The 24,514-nt window shown below is 44.8% G+C and overlaps 1 protein-coding gene across 3 annotated transcripts in view; it reads right to left on the bottom strand.

Moving 5' to 3' along the window:
* COLEC11 (collectin subfamily member 11) overlaps positions 1 to 24,514 on the bottom strand; it is a 58,546-nt gene that overhangs the window by 17,696 nt on the left and 16,336 nt on the right. For all 3 annotated transcript variants that reach the window (XM_063442197.1, XM_063442194.1, XM_063442195.1), the window contains exon 3: positions 19,399 to 19,470. In XM_063442197.1, the coding sequence (XP_063298267.1) occupies positions 19,399 to 19,470 (72 nt within the window). The remainder of the gene's footprint in view (positions 1 to 19,398; positions 19,471 to 24,514) is intronic.

Raw genomic sequence — 24,514 nt, forward strand, 5'->3', positions numbered from 1 at the left:
TTTTCTCGGATTTCTCACTTATTATTACTTGTTACCAACACTGCATTTTAATTTTATCACATGACAGGAGGCTTCGTATTTTGCATAACTTTCTTTACTTTATGCCTCCAGCAGCACAAGTCAATCAGAAAACTTTAAACCAATCAGTAACCAGCATCACATCTATATATAAAGCCCTGACAGTCACATGATTTCCTCTTTCTTTGCTGCTTCCAGCCAAGGCACAGGTCAGAGTATTAAGCTCTCAACTGTTTTATATATATAATGCAAATTTATTTTGTGGTCTCTTTAAATTGTTTTGGCATTGTACCTTTTAATTTCCCCCCTGTCTGGTGCCCCCCCCTCTTTCATCTGCCTCCTCTACTTCTCTCTGCTGTACCCATCCTTCTCCCTGGACTGTAAGGTGTTTTTTTCCCTCTGTTTTTTCCCCTGCTGGGATCTGTTGCTGTCTGCCTGCTTGCCTGTTTGTCCCTCGCGATTCGCTGCATTTTACCGCGATCGCGCGGGACCACCAGGCTTCTCCAAGAGTCCCAGGGTACCGAGGGGTGGGTAGGGGGGCGCGAGGGGGTACCGACCGATACCGTCGGACCGCAATCGCGGGCCGCGATCGCGGACTGCGCGGCAATTTTGCGCGCGAACGGCGGCCATCTTGGATCTCGCGATACCGCGAGATCCTCGGCGGCCATCTTAGTTTCGCCAGTTCGTGATTCCCACGAACTGGCACATAGTTTTTCTGCTTCTATAAATGTTTTATGTGCCATTAAGAGTTACCTGAATAAATTGGTCCTACCCACAGGACACCTCACCTAGTTTTAAGGTGAAGTGTCAAAATGCTGGACATTGTCGGAAATAAAGTTTTGCCACATAATATAGGTGTAAAAACTAAACACACTCCCCACATCAGGCTTAACACACTTCTCACTGCAGTTAACCCCTGCAACTCTGTGCTAAAGGGCCACTGCAGATAACTTACCATTAGGATTGTATTGCACCAAACCAGGAACAACTCCCATCAGGCTAAGCACACTTCTCACTGCAGTTAACCCCTGCAACTCTGTGCTAATGGCCACTGCAGGTAACTTACCATTGGGATTGTATTACACCAAGCCAGGAACAACTCCCATCAGGCTTAACACACTTCTAACTGCAGTTAACCCCTGCAACTCTGTGCTAAAGGGCCACTGCAGATAACTTACCATTAGAATTGTATTGCACCAAACCAGGAACAACTCCCATCAGGCTAAGCACACTTCTCACTGCAGTTAACCCCTGCAACTCTGTGCTAAAGGGCCACTGCACCATACAGGGCCGGTGCAAGGATTTTTGGCTACACAGGCGAAGATGAATTTTGCCGCCCCCCCCCCCCCCCCCATTAAGATGTATCTTTAGCGGTGTCTCATATCCAGCCTTTTGAAATCCCCATGTAGTGTATTGTACCCCCTTTTAGTGTGTCTTACACCCACTTGTATGTCTCTTACAACCCCCATGTGTATCTCCTCCCCCCCCCCCAGCCCCTTTGTGTGTCTTTCTTTCCCACAGCCCTTTTCTGTGGGTCTCTCCCCTCAGCCTGTTTTTTGTGTGTCCCTCTTCCCCTCAGGCTCCTTTGTGTAACTTTTCCCTCCCAAGTCATATAGACATAGATATATAGCTACACACACATACAGGCACACAATCAAACAAACACAGCCATACAGGCAAACAGTCATACAATCAACACATACAGGTACACAGACATACAGTCATACAGACACACACACAGAGACATGCAGACACTGGCATATAGATAAATAAAGACACATTTATACAAACACAGACATACAGAGACATGAAGATGCAGGCATACAGAGACATACAGAACAAGGCATACAAGATACATACAGGCATGCAGATACATACTTACACAGGCATGCAGGGACATATATACACAGACAGTCACACAAAGATATACAGAACAAGGCATACAGAGACATATGGATACGGTCATACAGAGACATACAGACACAGGCATACAGTGACATTCAGAAACGCACGGACACAGTCATAGAGACATACAGACACAGACATAGACCGACATAGTCATACAGAGACATGTAGACAGGTATACAGAGCAGGGGCAGATCCAGAACCTAATCTTTGGGGGGGGGGGGGGTAGTGAGTTTCAGTGGGGTAATAGGAGCTCTAATTGAGGAGTTAGGGGCTGTAGTAGGGGGACAGGGGCTGTAGTTGAGAGTTAGGGGCTGTAATTGGGGGCTTAGGAAATGTAGTGGGGAATTGGGGCTGTAGTAGGGGGTTAGGGACTGAAGTAGGTTGATGGCTGCAAGTGGGAACAGGGGCTGTAGTGTGGGGGATATGGGCAGCAATTGGGGCAGAGGGGCTGTAGTGGGGGTAAGGACTGTAAGTAAGGGAATAGGGGCTGTACTGGAGTTATGGGGTGTAAAAGGGAGTGGAAGGGATGTGAAGTAAGGGAGTTAGAGGCTGTAGAAGGGTGTATAGGGGCTGTGGTGGGAGCAAAGGAGCAAAGGGGCAATGTGGTTGGAAACGGGCAGTATGGTGGGAAACAGGGGCAGTAGAGGGGGACACAGGGGCAGTATGGTGTGGGCACAGGCTGTAACGAGGGACACTGAGGCAATAAAGTGGTGTCACAGGGACAGTATGGTAGGGGGTAAATGGGAAGTAGAGGGGGGACAGGGGCTGTTGAGGCGGGTAGAGGAAGTAGAGGGGGGAGACAGGGGCAGTAGAGGCGTGTGAAAGGGGGCAGAGGCAGGGGCTGTAGAGGGAAATAGAGGAGGCACACGGGATAAAGAGGGGGGCACAAAAGCAATAGAGGGGGGCATGGGCAGTATAGTGGGGACAGGAGCTGTAGAGGGGGGCATGGGCTGTATAGGGGGCACATGGGCAGTATGGTGGGGCAGAGGCTTTAGAGGGAAAGAGGGGCTGTAGAGGGGGCAGGGGCAGTATGGTGGGGCAGGGGCTATAGAGGGACATAGAGGGGTGGGGGCTATAGAGGGGCTGTAAAGGGGGCAGAGGTAGTATGGTGGGGAAGTTTGGAGGGGCAGGGGCTGTAGAGGGGGCAGTGGCAGTATGGTGGGGGCAGGGGCTATAGAGGTAGCAGGGGTAGTATGGTGGGGCAGGGGCTAAAGAGGGGCTGTAAAGGGGGCAGAGGTAGTATGGTGGGGAAGTTTGGAGGGGCAGGGGCTGTAGAGGGGGCAGTGGCAGTATGGTGGGGGCAGGGGCTATAGAGGTAGCAGGGGTAGTATGGTGGGGCAGGGGCTAAAGAGGGGCTGTAAAGGGGGCAGAGGTAGTATGGTGGGGAAGTTTGGAGGGGCAGGGGCTGTAGAGGGGGCAGTGGCAGTATGGTGGGGGCAGGGGCTATAGAGGTAGCAGGGGTAGTATGGTGGGGGCAGGGGCTATAGAGGTGGCAGGGGGAGTATGGTGGGGGCAGGGGCTATAGAGGTGGCAGGGGGAGTATGGTGGGGGCAGGGGCTATAGAGGTGGCAGGGGGAGTATGGTGGGGCAGGGGGAGTATGGTGGGGGCAGGGGGAGTATGGTGGGGGCAGGGGGAGTATGGTGGGGGCAGGGGGAGTATGGTGGGGGCAGGGGCCGTATGGTGGGGGCAGGGGCCGTATGGTGGGGGCAGGGGCCGTATGGTGGGGGCAGGGGCCGTATGGTGGGGGCAGGGGCCATATGGTGGGGCGGGGCAGGGGCCGTATGGTGGGGGCAGGGATAGTATAGTAGGCGAAGTATAGTGGGGGCAGGGGGAGTATGGTGGGGGCAGGGATAGTATGGTGGAGGCAGGGATAGTATGGTGGGGGCAGGGGGAGTATGGTGGGGGCAGGGGGAGTATGGTGGGGCAGGGGGAGTATGGTGGGGCAGTATGGTGGGGCAGGGGGAGTATGGTGGGGCAGGGGGAGTGTGGTGGGGCAGTATGGTGGGGCAGGGGGAGTATGGTGGGGGCAGGGGGAGTATGGTGGGGGCAGGGGGAGTATGGTGGGGGCAGGGACCGTATGGTGGGGGCAGGGGGAGTATGGTGGGGGCAGGGGCCGTATGGTGGGGGCAGGGGCCGTATAGTGGGGGCAGGGGCCGTATAGTGGGGGCAGGGGGAGTATGGTGGGGGCAGGGGGAGTATGGTGGGGGTAGGGGCCGTATGGTGGGGGCAGGGGCCGTATAGTGGGGGCAGGGATAGTATAGTGGGGGCAGGGGGAGTATAGTGGGGGCAGGGGCTGTAGAAAGGGGCTGAAAAAAAAAACGTTTTGATTTAAAAAAAAAAAAAAAAAATGCTTCTTCCCCACCCCCTTCCCCTCCTAGAAGCTTACCTTGGGCCAGGGAGGGAGAACCTTTCAACTGGTGGTCGGCTGGGAGGCTGGAGCTGCAGTCAGGACCGCTGGGGAGTCTGGGAGCAGAAGTCCCGCCCCCTTCTGACATCATCAGAGGAGGACGGCTGACTTCACTGCCAGGCTCCTGTGTGCTGGCTGCAGGGAGAGAGGTGAGATTACAAATCCGAGTCTCCAGCCAGAGGCAGGAGATTCGGATTTTTGCGCCCCCCTCCTCTGGCGCCCTAAGGCGGCCGCCTGTGCCGCCTTATGGACGCGCCGGCCCTGGCACCATACCATTGGGATTGTATTGCACCAAACTAGGAACAACTCCCATCAGGCTCAGGCTGCACTGCCCAATCGGGTGAACACTCACAGAAGGCAATGAGGATTGGTACAAACCACTGAAGAACTACCCAGAAATCATTACAAACAAACAAACAACAACAACAAAAAATCTGGCATTATCCGAAATGACAATTTTGTTTTACAAAGGGTGACCACCACGCCCAATCTAGGGCTTATAACGAAGTACGCACAATCCACAATGGCAAAATTTCCACAAAATTCCATACACAAGGGTGAAAGCGTACTGAGGTCTTCGATACCTCCCATTACCGGGCTTACGTCCCGACCATTACCGGGCCCCGTCCCGACCATTACCGGGCTCCGTCCCGACCATTACCGGGCTCCGTCCCGACCATTACCGGGCTCCGTCCCGACCATTACCGGCCTCCGTCCCGACCATTACCGGGCTCCGGCCCAACATTTAAGACCGTTCACCCCGGTCGATAAGAGGGTGACCCCTCTTCAGACCACTAGTCAAATTCCTAGTGGTACTGATTACATGATACCTGGGTGTCCCCCAGTTGTACGTGGAAGCCACTGTGTAGCTACATACGCACTGACGTATACTCTGTCTCCCCACAGACGGGAAGAATCATACTACCTTTGTGTCAGACACTCCACAAGACCCCCATCAGGGGATGAGGAACCATTATCTCCACTGTCCTTAGAAATCATAGACGAATGGAGGGCAGAGGACTCGCCCTCGGAGGAGGAGGACTGGTAAGACATACCTCAGGAAGTCAGAGAACCCAGCCTAGACCCGGAATGGCTAGGGACATATAGATATTGAGGTCTAATCCCCACGCCCTAGGACGGGCTGATAACCATGGAGTACGATCTGTTACACAATGGATACAGGTATGTGGACAGCACCAAGAAGGAGAGCTCACGGTGCTGCCAAAGCTCCACAGTACTATATCCAATAAGGGTGACCCATTGGATAATTTGGAGACTACCGTACCCCCATACGGGCTTACGTCCCGACATTTCTGACCGTTCATCCCGGTCTTATTGAGGGCGACCCCCTCCTCAGGCCACTCCAGGAAATCTCTAAGTGGTATTGATGGAAACAGTTCTGGGTGAACCCCAGCTGTAGGTGGAGACCCACTAGTGACAATAAGTGTATTACCATACCTGACACCTGTCTCGGTACCCCACAGACCGGAAGAGGGTCCCAACAAGACCAGGGCACACTACAGGCATGTGTGCCGACACCTCTATATTTCAATTGGAGGACCCGTACGCCCTTCCCTTAACCGAGAAGGAGAACCCTCTATACCGCCAAACTCCACAATTCTAGGACATATAAGGATGAACCATTGGATTATACATAGGGAGACTTTCACGTCTCCCATACCCGGGTACGTCCCGGTCCTACGGAGAGTGTCCTCATGCTCAGACAACTGCCCAGATCCTGCGAAAGTGGTACCAATTAATCAAAATGCTGGGTGACCCCGGTTATACACAGAGGCACACTGAGTGACAATAAGCATACTGTTATACGATCCTGACTCCACAAACCGAAAGGGTGTGAACCAACAGGTCGGACTTCCCTCAATTCACCGAACAATTTCCAAGTGAAGAAGCCCTCTCCAGGGGGCTGACTAACAAGTCGGACATCCTACCACCTAAGCACCATGGGAATGGCCCAACGCGACTTCCCCAATGGGGAAAGAGAAAACCACGACTTAGCGGAACCGTCTCTCAGAACATCCTACACATTGAACATCTCAGACTCCATCATCAGGGGACGAGGACTCCATCCCCCCCCCCTTCTCTGGAGATCATAAGAGAAGGGAGAGTCTCCATCGGAAGAGGAAAAGTGACAGAATCCGCCTGGCAAGAAAAGTTTCCTTTGGCACACTGGAAAACCTTGGTTGACTCGCGTACCACCAGACACCCAGGATCATCCGAAAGGGGTTTGCCGAAGCACCGGGCACACCTTGCCAACCTCCGGCTTCGGGGAAAAGAAGTACGAAACAAGCTCAGGATGGAATGCCCATGTCATCTAGGAACGTACAAGATAGTCCTCAACAGGGAGCTCGGTGTCACTACAGGGATATCTATGCCCCGATCAGACCGAGGTCCACGTAAAAGTAGTAAAGAAGAAGACAGGAGACTCTCACCTAGTCATCAACATAGGCCAACCCAATGGCTTTGGGACGTACTGACATCTCAAAAAGGAAGGTATACACCTGTTAGGAGACCTGCTCCTCCAAAGGGTTTTGCAAGGTAAGATTTGAAAGGACACTTACCTATTGGCTCACATAGTACCTCAAGAAGTTTTGGAAGCTGGTCAGGACGCACTGAAGAGCAAAGGGTATCCGCTGTAGCATACCTAGTCAACTTGCTGACCCTTGCAAGCCCAATTCCTAACTGCGTATACAAACGAGATTTATTGTTACAGTTTCTGGAATTGTTGGGATTCATAATGAACAGAGCGGAGTCGGTTCGATTCCAGCCCCGAGTAACTACGTACCTCTACTTCGGAATAGATTCCACCTGGGACGGATTGCACTTTTTCCACATCAGCGATAGCGATTTTTCGTAAGGAAATGCGACGGATATGGCGGAAAGGCTCCATAGTACCTTGACTATTTCCCATGACCACTTCACGGACAGGCCAGACATCGACTGAAAGCTCGCTGCCTGAGATCCGGGCACACCTATGAAATTGGGATCAGAATGGCAAGGACTTCGATAGTACTCGTTACAGAGGTAAAGGAGCTAAGCGTGACACCTAGAATGATTTGTCTTTAATTGGGATCATCCTCTGCTTCTTCAGTTCTAACTTGCCTTCGGGCAGATCAAAAGGGAGAACATCATCATCGATTGTTAATGCAGGAGCGGCTAGAGTTGGTGAATTGGTGTCCTTCAAGGGAGACTGGTATGTCAAGGGACTATCGCAACCAACTAGAGTCATGGGACTCATGGACAACAGGTATTCCCCGAAATAACTTATCCACATGGAACACTTGGAAGTCACTGGGGTATGGAAAGGGACTACGGTCTTTTTTACGACGGGCCGATCGGCACGATCCGACCGCTCCATTAACGGGTTCCGCTCCGTTAGTTCGACAGCGCATAGTACGATTCACGACACTCCGGTCGATCAAGAACCTTTTCATAGGTCGTTTTTCCACGGGGTAACATACGGTCCAGAACCATGAGTTAAAGTATCACTGTTGTGAGACTTTGATTGGGGTTTTCGGAACTAGTCTGATAACACGAACCTATCCCTCCGTCAACCGTCAGTCATAATCACGTTACGTTAGATTTTTTCGTCGGGTATCAGATACTCTGGAGGTCGACGTAAATGGTTTTTCGGTATCACGAGAAGGGAGGACCTCTACGATGTTTCGTAGAACTAATCCCTTTCGCGTCCGCATTTTACCCGGTTCCAGTTATAGCGGTGTTTGGTCATAGGGAGATCCCGACATCACTTAGATTGACACAGTAGACATCTGCGGGATTTATAACAACCATACAAGCCAGTTTCCATGAACACTCTGTCTGGATGGGTTCACTGGTGGTTATCGTTAACGGGAGTGGAGACGTGCTTCAGGTACTCATTCGGTACGAGGCACGGCCGCTTCTCAGGCCTTCAGGGGGGCCTCTATAATTTTTACGGGCGGCGAATTGGACGCGGCGAGACAACTTCCGTATATTTTCGTCAACCACACACGCATCCTTTTCGTTCATACCACAGCTTTAAAAATGCAAAATACGAAGCCTCCTGTCATGTGATAAAATTGTAGATTATGCTAACGTAGTGTACCTATAATCTTAATTTTAATAATGACAGGAGGCGAGTATTTTCCCTCCCTGTTTCCCTCCCTATACTCTGGGAAATTCTATTTTCTGGTTGTCATCTTCAGTCTAATTATAAGATTTTGGATATTTCAGTATATTTATGGGATGCTTATTTGGTTGACGGGTGTTTCAGCCGTGGCGATTATTAAAGTATTCTATGGTTGTTTAATGTTTTAGTATATTAACGTAATATAAATATAGATACATATAATACTGGATTTAATGTGGACATCAGTTGGGTTCCATCACCTTTCACGTATTTCTGTTCTTTTCAGAGTAACCATCATAAAGATAAAGATCAAGATAAAGCTGGAAGGTTTCAAGCCTCGTTACAAGTTATGTTCTACACGTTACTCAGGACTGTTATTTGAATTCCCTGACGTTATAATGGACTGTTTTCGCATCAAAGAAAGAGGAAATCATGTGACTGTCAGGGCTTTATATATAGATGTGATGCTGGTTACTGATTGGTTTAAAGTTTTCTGATTGACTTGTGCTGCTGGAGGCATAAAGTAAAGAAAGTTATGCAAAATACTCGCCTCCTGTCATTATTAAAATTAAGATTATAGGTACACTACGTTAGCATAATCTACAATTGTCATTCATTAAACATTGTGATGTTTCCAGCTTAACCATCTTAGTCTAAATTTTGCAGGTTTAGCATATTGCCAAATCAGCTAATATGTCCTAAATGTTCGGAACACTACAAGACTCTAAATCGCAGTGTAGCTATCCGAGATATAAAAACCTGTGTAGAGAGAGTGTGTTTAAATAAAACATTTGTATTTCTGCTATAAAACCTGCAATTCTGTATTTAAGTGTTTCCTGTGTTTAGTGAGGCACAGAAAAAATAAGAAAAATGTAAAAAAAATGCTGATCGAATAAGCCCCACACAGCCCCAGCATATGTCACAGTGGCAGACTATAAAAAAATAATGTGTGGCCAGATGCAGGAACAAGTTTTCTTGTTAATTTCATGTATGAAATGTCACAGTTTATAGATGTCAGAAAAATAATACATAGCGAACAAACCATTTGTACAACAAAAGGTCTTTTCCCGTTTTACAATTACCACGACGTGTGCACTAAAGGTGAAGCAGTAAAGTCTTGCTATTTTATTCACCCAAACATACTGCGCAGACTAGCCCCGTAGCACAGTTTATTGGCGATCATCAATTTTTCTCTGAATTGTTAATAGCGATCACGAGAGCTTCAGATTTAACCCCTTAAGGACACAACTCCAGCGATATAGGGAACCAATATTTTCATCATGTGTCCTTAAGGGGTTAAAAAAAAAAAAAGACAACATAAATTTATTTGAAAACTCATGATGTTTCTTATGAAATATGAAATATTTTTTGTGATTTCACTTTGCTAAGTAGAACACTTTTGAAAATGAAATGTAGCTATTGGAATTTTTGAATACCCCTATCCCACACAGAAATACTTATGTAATTAATTTAATATTTCCATCAAATTTACAAGGTTGCTGAATCATGGAGAAATCTGATTGTCTGATTATTCTCTTTTGGTGACATAATTAAACATCACTTCAAATTGGGAATTTTGACTTCTTTTGGGTCAAATTGGGTTTTATGGAGGTCTTAACTAAGAAACACACAAGTAATATTATGGCGCTGAATCAATTGATAATAGTAAATATATAATGTTACAAACTGCTATTTGTAACTGGCCCTTTAAATGATAAATTGCCCTGCTTCCCTGGATTGTGGAGAAGCCTATTTGCCAGCCTCCTCCCGCATGACTATGGCCCTGGGAGATTGGGCCCTTTAAAAAACAGTATGGACTTTTACTGGGTGTGTATGGCCCTTTAAGAACCGTCTTAAAATAACTTGTCATTGGCTTTCTCCCACTTGGTTCAGTAAATGGGGCTTACTGAACCAAGTACCACACAGGCGGACCACCCAGAAGTGGAAGTGTGCAGGCAATTTACCTCCCAGGCTGTGAGGTTACTGCAGGTTAATTGCCGACCGCTGGGTGGCCGCAGTTCGTGCAAACCAACACGTGGCGGCGGCCATCTTTGTTCATTCGAACGAGGTCAGCGGTGTGTGTAGCCAAATTCATGGAACTAAAATCGGCAACACATTTCCGCGAACACCACTGAGCCTTACCTTCTCCTACACTAAACTTTCAGCTGCAGAGACTAAGTCCCGTTCGAAGATTCGAACGCAAGTTCGAATGGGACTTAGTCGTTTTTCTGCATGAAATTGACCGGCCGCACAGCCCAAATCTATGGAACTGTTTTGGGCAGGAAAATGTGCTTGCGGTCGGTCATAAAGGACTTCCGTCTAACTTTTGATCTACTGGATGGATTTGGCTGATATTTGAGAGTGTTTATGTTTAAAGTGTGCTGATAATTAATATGTAAGATTGGATGTATGGTTTTAAAGTTACAGAGTATGTGTAAAACTGTATTTTTACTGTCTGTGATAATTATGTTAATCCCTTGTGAAACATAATTATATCACAGGCAGAGGGGAGGATTTTGTGTGTAATTGCTGGGAGTGTTTTCTGTAATATACGTGTGTGATTGGTTGTTTTGTAACGCCCTATGGGTGGTCCTATCTAAAGGGATCCTGCATAAAAGAAGGTTCTTTTGGTGCCAATAAAACAGAATGACTTGTCCCTCTAACTTGCAGCCTCGACTCATGTTTGTAGGGAACAGCTATAATCACTAGTGATGTCCCGAACGGTTCGCAGGCGTATAGTTCCTGGCGAACATAGCTTGTTCGCGTTTGCCACGGACGGCGAACATATGCGATGTTCGGTCCGCCCCCTATTCGTCATCATTGAGTAAACTTTGACCCTGTACCTCACAGTCAGCAGACACATTCCAGCCAATCAGCAGCAGACCCTCCCTCCCAGACCCTCCCACCTCCTGGACAGCATCCATTTTAGATTCATTCTGAAGCTGCATTCTTTTTTTTTTGTATTCTTTTTTATTTTATTTTTTTAGACAGAAGTGTGTTATATTTGAGCATGCTAGGCTGAACGTGCGTATATCATGGCTAGTTGCACTGAGGGTATGAGTATATAGCAGTACATTGTTGCAGGGCCGCCACCAGAAGTATTGGGGACCCTGACAAAGCACGAGGTCTGCCCCCCACCCACCCCCCCGCACCCCTGCCCGGCCGGCCTCACCCACAATAAATGCAGTGTGTGTGTTAGTGTAATGAATGCAGTGAGTGTGTCAGTGTAATGAATGCAGAGTGTGTGTCAGTGCAATGAATGCAGTGTGTGTGTCAGTGCAATGAATGCAGTGTGTGTGTCAGTGCAATGAATGCAGTGTGTGTGTCAGTGCAATGAATGCAGTGTGTGTGTCAGTGCAATGAAGGCAGTGTGTGTCAGTGCAATGAATGCAGACTGTGTGTCAGTGTAATGAATGCAGAGTGTGTGTTAGTGCAATGAATGCAGTCTGTGTGTCAGTGTAATGAATGCAGCGTGTGTGTCAGTGTAATGAATGCAGTGTGTGTGTTAGTGTAGTGGATGCAGTGTGTGTGTTAGTGTAGTGGATGCAGTGTGTGTTAGTGTTGTGGATGCAGTGTGTGTGTTAGTGTAATGAATGCAGTGTGTGAGTTAGTGTAATGAATGCAGTGTGTGTTAGTGCAGTGAATGCAGAGTGTGTGTTAGTGGTGTGGATGCAGTGTGTGTGTTAGTGCAATGAATGCAGTGTGTGTGTGTCAGTGCAATGAATGCAGTGTGTGTGCCAATGCAATGAATGCAGACTGTGTGTCAGTGCAATGAATGCAGACTGTGTGTCAGTGTAATGAATGCAGAGTGTGTGTCAGTGCAGTGGATGCACTGTGTGTGTCAGTGTAGTGGATGCAGAGTGTGTGCCAGTGTAGTGTAATTAATGCAGTGTGTGTGTCAGTGTAGTGAATGCAGTGTGTGTGTCAGTGTAGTGAATGCAGAGTTTGTGTCAGTGTAGTGAATGCAGAGTGTGTGTCAGTGTAATGAATGCAGTGTGTGTGTTAGTGTAGTGAATGCAGAGTGTGTGTTAGTGTTGTGGATGCAGTGTGTGTTAGTGTAATGAATGCAGTGTGTGTAAGTGTTGTGGATGCAGAGTGTGTGTTAGTGTTGTGGATGCAGTGTGTGTGTCAGTGTAGTGAATGCAGAGTGTGTGTCAGTGTAATGAATGCAGTGTGTGTGTCAGTGTAGTGAATGCAGAGTGTGTGTCAGTGTAATGAATGCAGTGTGTGTGTCAGTGTAATGAATGCAGTGTGTGTGTTAGTGTACTAAATGCGGTGTGTTAGTGCAGTGAATGCAGTGTGCGTGTTAGTGTAGTGAATGCAGCATGTGTGTTAGTGTAATGAATGCAGTGTGTGTTAGTGCAGTGAATGCTGTGAGTGTGTGTGTGTGTGTGTGTGTGTGTTTAGTAGTGTATGCATGTAAATGTAATAATGTAAATGTATTGTTATTCCCCCCTCCATGTTTCTTACCTGGTTCAGGGAGGGGGGGGAGATTCTTTGATCCCTGGTAGTCCAGTGCCATTGTGCCCCCCCCCCCCCCCGGCTCCCTATACTTGCAGAGGGGGCCCAGCGGACTGCAGCTGTACTTTACAGCATTTCCCGCTCTCACTCCCGCGAGATGTGTTATGTGCGCCGCGCGTTGCCTAACGGACGCACGTCTCGCGGGAGTTAGAGAGCAGGAAATGCTGTAAAGCACAACTGCAGTCCGCTGGGCCCCCTCTGCAAGTATAGGGAGCCAGGGGCCAGCGGCTGCACCCATATATAGCGATTATCGCTATATATAGGTGCAGAGAGTAATTGTGGGGCCCTGGACTGCCAAAGCAGTCCGGGCCCCCCAGGACCGTCGGCCCGTGACAACCATCACGGTTGTCACGGGCCGACGGTCCTGGGGGGCCCGGACTGTCACCCCCTGATGGCGGCCCTGCATTGTTGTGAAAGATGGCTGTCATGTTTAGGGTGTAGCTTGCACGTTATCAACTGTGTATTTATATCAGCAGCTCCACCACTAGTTATAAATCAAGTGTGAGTCGCCCCATGAGATGAGACTAGTGAATAACATAATACATGGACGGTTAAGGTAAAGGCATGTAAGGAACTACGACAATAAACTCTTTAGGAGGTGAAATAATTTCATGTTTAAACACTTGCTACTTTACGATTAGTTAATGTGCAGAGAGCAGTTCATGTGATCAAAGGCATGGTGTGGAGGATCGGCTATAGTGGGACATGCTTGGCAGGCTGCTGTTTACTGCTTGTGCTCATCCGATCCCTTTTGGGCACCAGGTGCAGACCCTGGGAGTCCCTGATACCTTGAACAACAAAGGCAAGTCTCTGGCTGAGTGCCGGGTTCGCGGCTTGTTTTGTCGTGTGGTCGAATCTGTCCCGGTGGTGCTTCACGTCCAGTGCGGGATTGTGATGGCTTAAGGTGGAGGCGAGTGCTTGACGTGGGGCAGGCTCTGTTTGTGCCTCCGGTCCCGTCTTCGACGCCTTTTGCGTTGGTGGATTTTAATGGGGACTGCTTTGCTTAGCTGTGGTGGAGCTTGTTGGGGCTGTGGTGGAGCTTGTTGGGGCTTCCTGCTTGTTATTTGCTTCCAAAATTGATTAAAGAGTCTGTCCATCTTAGACTCAATATCCTGCCATGCTTTGCTGGTACCAGGAGGACACGCGGCTGCCGCCATATTGGGAGAGTCGCAGATGAGTATGTCAGCCCGGGCGGCTGTGCTCTGTGCGTCCATTAGCTCCAGACAGCCTCTCAGGGGTGGACCGGGATAACCCCCACCGGTCCGAGGGGGGGTAAAGGAGCTCCTGCCGGGAAGTAGCTGCTCCTGGGCATCCCAAGATCGGGAGATCGGCCGCCTCTCCTGCCCGGTGAGCACCAGGCCACACTTGCCACGCGGAGGTAAGTAAAACTCTGTCGAGTTGCTGACCGCTATTAAGCATGTCGGGTCAGTCAGGTAGGAGCAACATTGCTGGGTCATCCCCTTCTGGGGTGAAATTCGCTTGTTGATAGCTGCTTAAAGTGAGATATTGAGGGAGCTCACAAGAAGTGCATCTTTCCTCCATGACAGCTAGGCCCCACCCCCCGGAAGCTGCATTCTTAGTGAGAGGAGAGACAGTGTAGCTGCTGCTGATTTAATAGGGAAATCGATAGCTAGGCTAGTGTATTCAGTGTCCGCTACAGTCCTGAAGGACTCATCTGATCTCTGCTGTAAGGACAGCACCCCAAAAAGCCCTTTTTAGGGCTAGAACATCAGTCTGCTTATTTTTTTTTGTAATCTAATTGCAGTTGCCTGCCTGCCAGCGTGTGTGTCAGGCTCACAGCGTATACTGTGCCCACTTGCCCAGTGCCACCACTCATATCTGGTGTCACAATAGCTTGCATTTAAAAAAAAACAAAACTTTTTTGACTGTAATATAATAGCAGTCAGTTTCCTTCACACGTGTGCGTTTCAGGGCCTGCCAGGGCACAGTGTCACACCAGTGCAACTCATATCTGGTGTAACAGTAGTGTACATTAAAAAAAAAAACTAGAAATTTGACTGTGAAATAATAGCAGTCAGTTTCCTTCACACATGTGCGTTTCAGGGCCTGCCAGGGCACAGTGTCACACCAGTGCAACTCATATCTGGTGTAACAGTAGTGTACATTTAAAAAAAAAAAAAGGGGGCTTGTTGTCATCTTTCGGGGACCCTTGGTGTTGTACGTGGCTGGGTGGAGGAAGAGACCTTCAATGACATCAGTGAGGACAAGGAACGGGACATGGCTAGCTTGGTATCGAACCTTGTGCAAATGGACTGTTTGCGGTTGTGCAAATGGACTGTTTGCGGTTGTTTGCGGTGCGTTAAACGGGGAGTTTGGTCTGTCACTGTGAAAGGGGCGTAACCCTTACACTACCTGATCGATACAACATCATACCTGATGTTTTAAAGCACGTTATTCCAAACAATTTAGGAATGTTAGGTGATTTATGCCCTTTATGGATTAAAACCAGACTCTGCATCAACTATGTAATTTTCCATGGGCGTTTTGCCATGGATCCCCCTCCGGCATGCCACAGTCCAGGTGTTAGTCCCTTGAAACAACTTTTCCATCACTATTGTGGCCAGAAAGAGTCCCTGTGGGTTTTTAAATTCACCTGCCTATTGAAGTGTATGGCGGTTCGCCCGTTCGCGAACATTTGCGGAAGTTCGCATTCGCCATTCGTGAATGGAAAATGTTAAGTTCGCGACATCACTAATAATCACTTCAGGGATTGCTACTGAGCTCTTGTAAGAGCTCTTGTTCCTGATCCTGCTTCGCTCTACAGAAGGAAGAGGTTCACCTACTGGAACCTGGAGCCTGGTCGTAGGTCCAAGGATGCAGAGCAGACGGTGAGATACCAGCCCAGCAGCGGTGGTTCGTGGAGTCTGCGGTACTTATGGTGGCTACGCAGTAGTTATGGTGTCTACGGTGCTGATGGTCCTAGGACCAGGAGAGCCTACAAACCATCACAGCACAGTGAAAGCGGAGGATACATGGAATAAATTAACTTTACAGCCTGTGGAGCAGTTTTTAATTCTGAAAGTGTCAATAAAGATTTCAACCATCACCACAGCTTCCAGTTTGCATATGTTGCACTTGATGCCATCAAAGTTCAGAGCAGACTAAATTGCTCTACCCTTGTGAGTGTTTTCATTCAGATTTTACATATATTATATTCAAACATATTATCCTATGATTGTGTATTTCCCCCTTTGTTTTTGAGATCTACCGTACATTTGAATTGCCGATACAAGATTAAGGTATATCCCAAGTGGGAAAGCTAAGTACAATTTTTATTGTATATTGCACTACTTTTGTAATATATTTATACACATTTTGGTTTTGCACTAATGCACTTGGTCACTTTTTGCTATTCAATATTGCACATGTTATTCCCACTTATGTAATTACTCATCTTGGTTTTAAAGGCACAGTGCACTTTACTTTATTGATTTTCTGGAGTTTTTGCCTTCTTTTGGATCATCAGCATATAAAGGTGTGTTTTAAAGGTTGAACTTGGTGGAGTCTTTTCCAACCTAGATTACTATATAACTATGTAACTAAATTGAGTTGTAAAAAGAAGCAAAATGGTGGGACAGTATGACCAACCATAATGATAGAAATAACATCTAAGTATTGATCCTCTACGTAAGTCTATAAACTATTTCTCCTGAATAAGAGTGATGCTGACACAATAGTAAAATATGATTTACATCCAAAAAGGGTAAGTAATGTAAGATGAAAATAATCTCTTGCAGTTTATCTTCTGCCCCATTTATTGCATGTTTTATATCATCTGATCATTCCTCAAATGCATCAAGATGTTAATAAATGTCCAGGACATTTAAACATAGTGTAATGCAACATTGGTCATAATTACTTAACCAAAGTGAGTTCCATCTTTGTGTTACCATCCATAAAGTTGATCAACTCTCTAGACTCAAATGTTTGCTATATTATTTGCAAAATGACATAACTTCATTATTCCTCTGATAGTGTTTTAGTTAATGGAGTGATTTAACCGTCATCGAGCATATAACAATGCTAGAACTTCTATTGATGTATAACTCCATTCAAAAATTATATTATAATCTGACACAAAACTGGCCTCTCAAAAAACTCAGGGGTCAAATCTCCAACACATTTAATTTCTCCAAATCTTTAATGCTATGATTATCGGACTGTATTCATCCCTCAAATCCTGGTGCATATTTGTCATTATACATTCTTCCACTTAAGCTATGAATTGGAATAAAGTGGAACCAGTGGAACAATTTCACCTCATATTTGACTCAACAATGGAATCCTTGGTAGCTTCTATTTGACAATTGAGCCATGTTAATGGAATGTCTGTTGGAAGACATATTTTCTCTATATTGTTTATGTTGTCCTCACATCGGAAGATCCCTTCGACTCTCTCTTCCACCTTCATACTCATCTGATACTAATCCTTCAGTTTATAAACTGATAGTACTCAAACCAAAACCATGACAAATATTTAGATGGAAATACCTATAGGATTTGGTCCCACTCATCTTCATCCTCCTATTAAAGTCCTTTCACAGAGATAAGCTTGGGGACAACACACTTGTATGGATCGGTGGAATGCCTGCTATTGAAATTATGTACTTCAAAAAATCATCATAGTTATGCACAACTATATCAGTTCCAATACCTCTCTAAACTAAACACAGCTAAACGTAACCACCCTTTTATTCTAATCTAAACATTCGAAAAAATGTGAAGGAAAAAGGTGGAAGATGCAATGTTTTCTCAAAATCTATAAATGGTGGCTACAAAACATGGGCCACAAAAACTGTAAAACACAAAATTTAACCCAAAAATGCATACTTTCCCTCCACTCGATTCAAGCCCTAGGTTTCCCCCAGTGAGAAACAAATGTATATGCCAGTTCTGTCCCTCTGCAAATCACCTGTAACTAGAGACACCCCACACAATGTTTGAAGTCAAATAAACATCATGGCTTTGTTCTAGCAGCCCATAAGGGGAGAGGAGGGATGTATTTGAACATATTGAACAGATTACAATTCTGCGATGACTAGTATAGTGCAGATGCTCTGTGTTGCTGCTTGTAATGCATGGCATTTATAGCAAGATGCATTTCTAGAAATAAGCAGGGTGTTTGGCCACGTGTATACATTTTCTGCAGATCTGTTGTGAAGGAATAAATAAAAAATGAAAAAAGGATTTTTGAATTTACATAAAGAAAGACCACTAAAGTCAATGAGATAAAGAGGTCTGGGTGCAGTGGTCCTGTCCTTTAAGAAACTGCAATGTTTACAATAAAGGGTTAAATCCTTCTCTAGTGGATATCAGCATAACACCCACTAGAGGTGCGGCCTCGCCACTGACCAGGTAAAAATCAGTCACATTATGGGGAAGCGCCCTTAGGAAAGATTTGCTTTGCTACGTTCCTATGGGTAAGCGCGGATGCACGTGCAGTGTTTGCCACGCATGTGTGCTCGGTACCCAATGCTACCATTTTTGAAAAGCATTGGATTGGGCCATTGAAGATGAGGCAAGGCCTCCTTCATGATGTCTGAGGAGGTGGACAGGTAAGCAAATTGTGAGTAAAATCCTTATTTTTTAGTTTGTCCATGGATAGCAATTGTTACATAAAGCTGCTGTGTTATCTTATGTTTATTTCTTAACAATACATTCCCATATTTTAAATAAACATTATACTAATGGTTTAAAAAAAATAACATGGCAGTGATAGAATTCATGGTTAATTTATATTCCAACAATTGGGTTATTTATCATAGACTTCTTTAGTTCAATATTAATGACTTTTCTCCCTTATACTTGCACTAACTATAATAACGGTCTTTTACAAGGAAAAGCCTGTTCCCTTATTTTAACGTTTCTAATTGTTTGTTATATTTATTTTTGTTTTAGCAATGGATCAGTCCTTTAAGGAGAGCACAACCAGGATCTTATGATAGGGCACTTGCAAAACATAGATATAGAACATACAAAAGTGGAAGTTAAAAATATAACTAGGACATTTATTTTTGATTATACTATGGTTAAATACAATTTGAACAAGAATACAATGTGTAATATATTACTGTATTGAATAAAGCAAACAGGAAAGCGGCAAACATAATAAAAAATATGGAAAAGTCCAAATAGTGGCTGGGGGTCTGGTGGCAAATATTTCTGATGCTAGTGTTCAACTTAATCTGCTCAGCTGTGAGAGGCATTAAGTGACGAACTGCGAAACTGATGGTTTGTTTCTATTAAAAACGAGTGCCTTTTTAATCATCACAATTATTAACTTTTGTGTACATATTTTAAGGCTCACACAGGTGACGGTATTTGTACTTGTACTCGAATAGATCTATAAGTCAGTAAGAATGGTGTCCCCGCTGGTTTCAAAAGTGAGCCATTTACCTTTCTCTCCTGGTGGACCAACTCTGCCAGGTCTTCCTGGAGCACCTTTCTCTCCTTTTTCACCAGCATCCCCTATAAATGCAACATAATAGAGAGGAGTGAATGGTTAGTGACATTAGTGAAATGGGCCAGCGTTTCTGTTCAGTAAGAGAGGTATAATGTGCAGTGTGCAGAATTCTTTAAAATAATGCTTTGAGTTATGCTTAAGGGGCTAATCTGAGCACCATGAACACTTATGCTTTTACAGGTGGTCTTGATGCAAGTAATCTATATGTGCAGTGTAGTCACACCTCCAGGACCACAGAACAGTCAGCATGGAACCCTGTCCCAGACTGACTAATGTGAATTCTGTTCGTCATCAGAAATGCACTGTACACTATTGACAGATATGATCAGCCTTTTCCATTGCAACCAGTCCTGTGAGCGCACCTGCATTGTGAAGACTTTAGGAATGTATGCGTGTGGCTCTAAGCACAGTCTAGTAGGCTGCCCAATATGCTCCCTCCAATTGTATGTGCCTCAATGCCTCTTATCATTCCTTCCTTCGGCTCTTGGATTGGAAGGTGGGTAGGCATTAGTGACAAGAGAAGTCGTCACTCAGTCTTTGTTCTAGGTTTGTTTGTTTATCTTTATTGAAAAATACCACAACAAGGGACAGTAAGTCTTGAGTGATACGCTAATGCTTATAAAACAAAATCAGAATTTTATTTCAGACCTTCACGTGGCTCAGTTTGAGGGGGCTAATGTCAGAATGTTTTGTAATGCCTACCATCTAATATTTAAGACTATAGAACTTCCATCTTGCAGCTCCCAGATGACTCTATTCAGTAGAGATTCCAAAACTGAGGTCCTCTCTGCTGCAGGATGTATATGTGGGATAAAATCCACAGCTATAAGTGAGTTTTAGAACAAAGTGACAATTCATCCAGGATAAAGCAATGTACCGAAATACATAGAGCCATGAAAATTCAAGCAGACTGTTATTTTTTCACTTCACATTTGAATTTCAATTTTATGAACAGAACTGACAGGTGATCCAAACCAGAGGTTGTTATTCAGCAAAATCTACGCAGCTTAGCTGCTGAGTCTGCCAACCCCTGATTGAATTTAAATTGCTCAAATCTGGCTCAAGACAAAATGTTTTAACTCTTATTCTCCTAAATCATATTACGTTTTTGCATAGTCAAATTATCAACAAGCAATCCTTTCAAAACTCTTTTTCCACATTCTCACATTTTTCGTGAGCTGAACTCAAAGATCTAAGACTGTTTCTATGTACACAAGGCCTATTTCTCTCAAATATTGTTCACAAATCTGTCTAAATCTGTGTTAGTGAGCACCTCTCCTTTGCCAAGATAATCCATCCACCTCACAGGTGTGGCATATCAAGATGCTGATTAGACCGCATGATTATTGCACAGGTTTGCCTTAGACTGCCACAATAAAAGGCCACTCTAAATGAAAAATGGGGGCAAAAACTAAAATGTTGCGTTTATAATTTTGTTCAGTGTATATTAATTATATTTTGAATATTCTGTTTAAAAAAAAAAACATTCAGGCCTTCTTTTAAAATAAATTACAGAATTTGATAAGACATCCTCTTTGGGTAAAGAATTCCACATCTTTGTTGTTCTTACTGTAAAGAACCCTTTCCTCTGCTGTAAGAGAAATTTCATGTCTTACTGTTTCAATGGATGACCTCTTTTCTGTTGTATATTCCTGCTAATGAACAGGTTAGCACATAGTGGTTTGTACTGACCCTGTATATATTATTATATTCCCCTGAGGCACTTTTTTTCCCTAAAGAAAACATATGGAAAACATAATTAATGTTTTCCATTCTCCTTACTAATTTTTTAACTCATCTCTGCAATTTTTCAAGCTGTGCAAAATACTTATTTAAAGCTGGTTTAAAAAAATTGCACAACAAATTCAAGGTGGTGTCTTACCATTGACTTTTTAAAGGACAAAATTATAATAATAACACTTTTTATACATAACACACCTCACTAGCCTTTGCAATGGCAGATCGACATTGCATACTGTAGCCTAGTTTGTTGTCTATAACTGTTTCCATGTTATCCCTAACTCAATGCCATTTATTTGCTTATGTGTTCCTTAGTCAAAAATGCATGACTTTGCATTTAGCTTAATTAAATTGCATTTTACAATTGCCTGCCCATTCCCCCAGTTTATCCATATCCCTAAGTAGAGAAGTTATGTCATCACACTATAGGATTGTACTTAGACCTAGAGATCTATCACTTTGTTGCAAAACCTGAAATGTTCTCAGGTAGAGAGGTAGGCTGACCAAAGTGAGAGGTGGCCATTGCCCTAGGCTAGTCATCAAAAAGTTGTCCTAGTAAAAGTTGGCTTTTCTTGCATTTAATGCAGCAGTATTTGAAGTTCAAGATATTTGTGAATAATGAGGCCTGATTGCTTTCTGCACATATCTAAAAACAGTTCCAAGAAGTTATTTCCTGCCAGCCCAAGAAGCAGGACAGGCCTATATAATTTCCAGACATCATGATCTTCAATCAAGCATTGCTGTATCCAAGAATCAATGTAAGAGAAGGGAACTGTGGTAGAGGGTGGTCCACTCTAGGTGACATCCAGGAGGGGAGGCACACATCACCCCTTCTCATACTGTTGTTCAATGTAGCATGACTGAGCAGTACCATGGCAAATGATCTGCATGCTCCTCTGCCCTGTATCTCAATGCCTCTCCAAGGCATGCAAAGTGACCGGAGGGGGTGATATAACTGGCAATTATATCCTATATTTCTGACCACTCACTGCACACTACTCGTAGCTTCAATGAGAGACTAAGCACAGGAACATGCAGATATCAGAGGTCACAAGTGGAAGGATATCCCACATCTAATCCCACTAATATCATTAGGCTAAGATTTGCCAGCAAGTGGGATCTTAGGGACAGTGGCAGGCTTGTGCAACATATGATAATATTTTGACACTAAATATAAATCATTTTACCTAAGACGTGGTTTCATAATCTTCATAAGCTGTAAGGCTAATTTAAAATGGGGTGTCAAGTGTGCTTTATTTCGTATATAGTATTAATTCGCCATAGCAGCAGGATCATGTAGGCACTTTCCACTGAATTAATTCATTCTTTTCTACATACTATGGGCTTGAGAAAATATGGAACTCTAAAAAGAATGCAGAACCTAGAGTTGATTGCCTTAATTCTGTGCTTGACAGCAATAAAGCTGAGAAAAGAGAGGACCATACATCTAGAATAAAAATACAATATGGCATTATATATCAGTTTTGATGGGCATTGTATAAAGTAACATCAAAAGCCAAAGTAGCAGATGTGCTCCCTTGCCTTGGGGTGGTTCATTGCTCTTGTGTCCTCCAAAAAAAGGAAAAATAACTACATCCTAGGTAGGCTTTACAAAAAAATAGTAATTTCAGGGAAAAAGAGAAAACTTAACGCTGACATGTTTATCTACGTTCCGGTCACCCCTTCTCTAGACAGTATACAGAACATTAGTGATGACAGGGACAAACGTGGAGAGTTTTTTAATATCCTGTTTCAAAGCTTTTTAGTTAAAATATATATATATATATATATATATACCGCATCAAAAAAAGCCAGCACTCAAGGACTTTTGTAAATAATAAAAAGTAAAAAACCTTTTATTCCAAAATGTCTGTAGGTCGACGTTTCAGTCCCCCACTGTGGACTTTCATCAGGACACAAAATACAATATAACAACATTCAGTTTAAATAGGAAATACTTAACTTACCTAACCTCCACCACCTGTGTGTTAGCGTGGTCTGTTCCCCAGTGCGCAAGTGTGATTCTCGATATTTCCCCTTCCGGTGTGTCTGTGTTGACCCCGTCACCACCTATCACCATGGTGACATATCAACAAATCACCACATTACGATCTATATCTGCTGAATAGCATAAGTTACAGCCTGGCTATGAGCACTGTTAAATCAATGAGGTGCATCAAATGCATATATATCCATTTACGAAGTTTATAGTGTGGGTGATTACCTCGATTACTCACTTTCCCAAGTTACAGTTCCTCACAGGGCACTTCCGGGTATCGGCTGTACCGTGCCTATCACCATGGTTACGTGTATACACTCAAAGCATGGAGCCAGGCTATGTACCCCGTTAGATCAGTGGGGTACATGGAGTGAATATGTTTATCATATGAATCCATTCACGAAATTTATAGTGTGGAAAATTGCCCCGATTACTCACATTCCTCAGGGTCCCCCCATAGAATTCATCATGGAACTGCTTACGCTTACGCTTACTCTACAACTCAACTATTTTAGATTTGAAACTCGATGGTATATGCAATGCTCGGGAACATCGATGGGCGCTGCAATGGCGCCAATGTATGCGAATGCATACATGCATATATTCGAAAAAGAGTATATTCTCTTTCCATACAAAGAACAGATTGTACAGTACGTACGTTTCATTGATGATGTTTTGATCCTCTGGAAGGGCTCTACTATGGATGCCGAACAGTTTGTGAAGGACATCAACGACTTACCTTGCCCTATTAAAATCACGGCTAATATAAATGGCAAAACTGTACAGTACCTGGATCTGGAGATTTTCATTGAGAAGGGCAAAATTGAATACCAACTGTATTCGAAGCCCACAGATAGAAATACAATACTCCATTTTTCAAGTGCGCATCCAGTACATTGTAAAAGATCATTACCATACACCCAGTTTCTTCGGGTCTTCCGGAACAACTCTTTAACCGAACGTGTTGAGAAACAAGTGGAGATGATGTACAATAAATTCCTTACAAGGGGATACAATCGGCATACAATTGATATAGCGCTGAGTAAAGCTCGGTTGGAAGTTGGCAATACTATGAGTGCTCAGACACCAGTAAAAGCACCTAGATTGACGTTCCCGATGAAGTTTAATTCGGCTAGCACCAAATTAGCGCAAGCGGTGAACAGGAATTGGAATACCTTGACAGGAGATCCAACCTTACCAACTATTTTTACTTCAAAACCGATGTTTTGCTATAAAAGGGAAAGAAATTTGCGAGACATGCTAGTCCTCACTGATCCAGAACAGAGCTATCTGCGAGATCAAAGTCAATT

The sequence above is a fragment of the Pelobates fuscus genome, chromosome 2 (genome assembly GCF_036172605.1).
Source record: "Pelobates fuscus isolate aPelFus1 chromosome 2, aPelFus1.pri, whole genome shotgun sequence".
NCBI classification, from domain to species: Eukaryota; Metazoa; Chordata; class Amphibia; order Anura; family Pelobatidae; genus Pelobates; species Pelobates fuscus.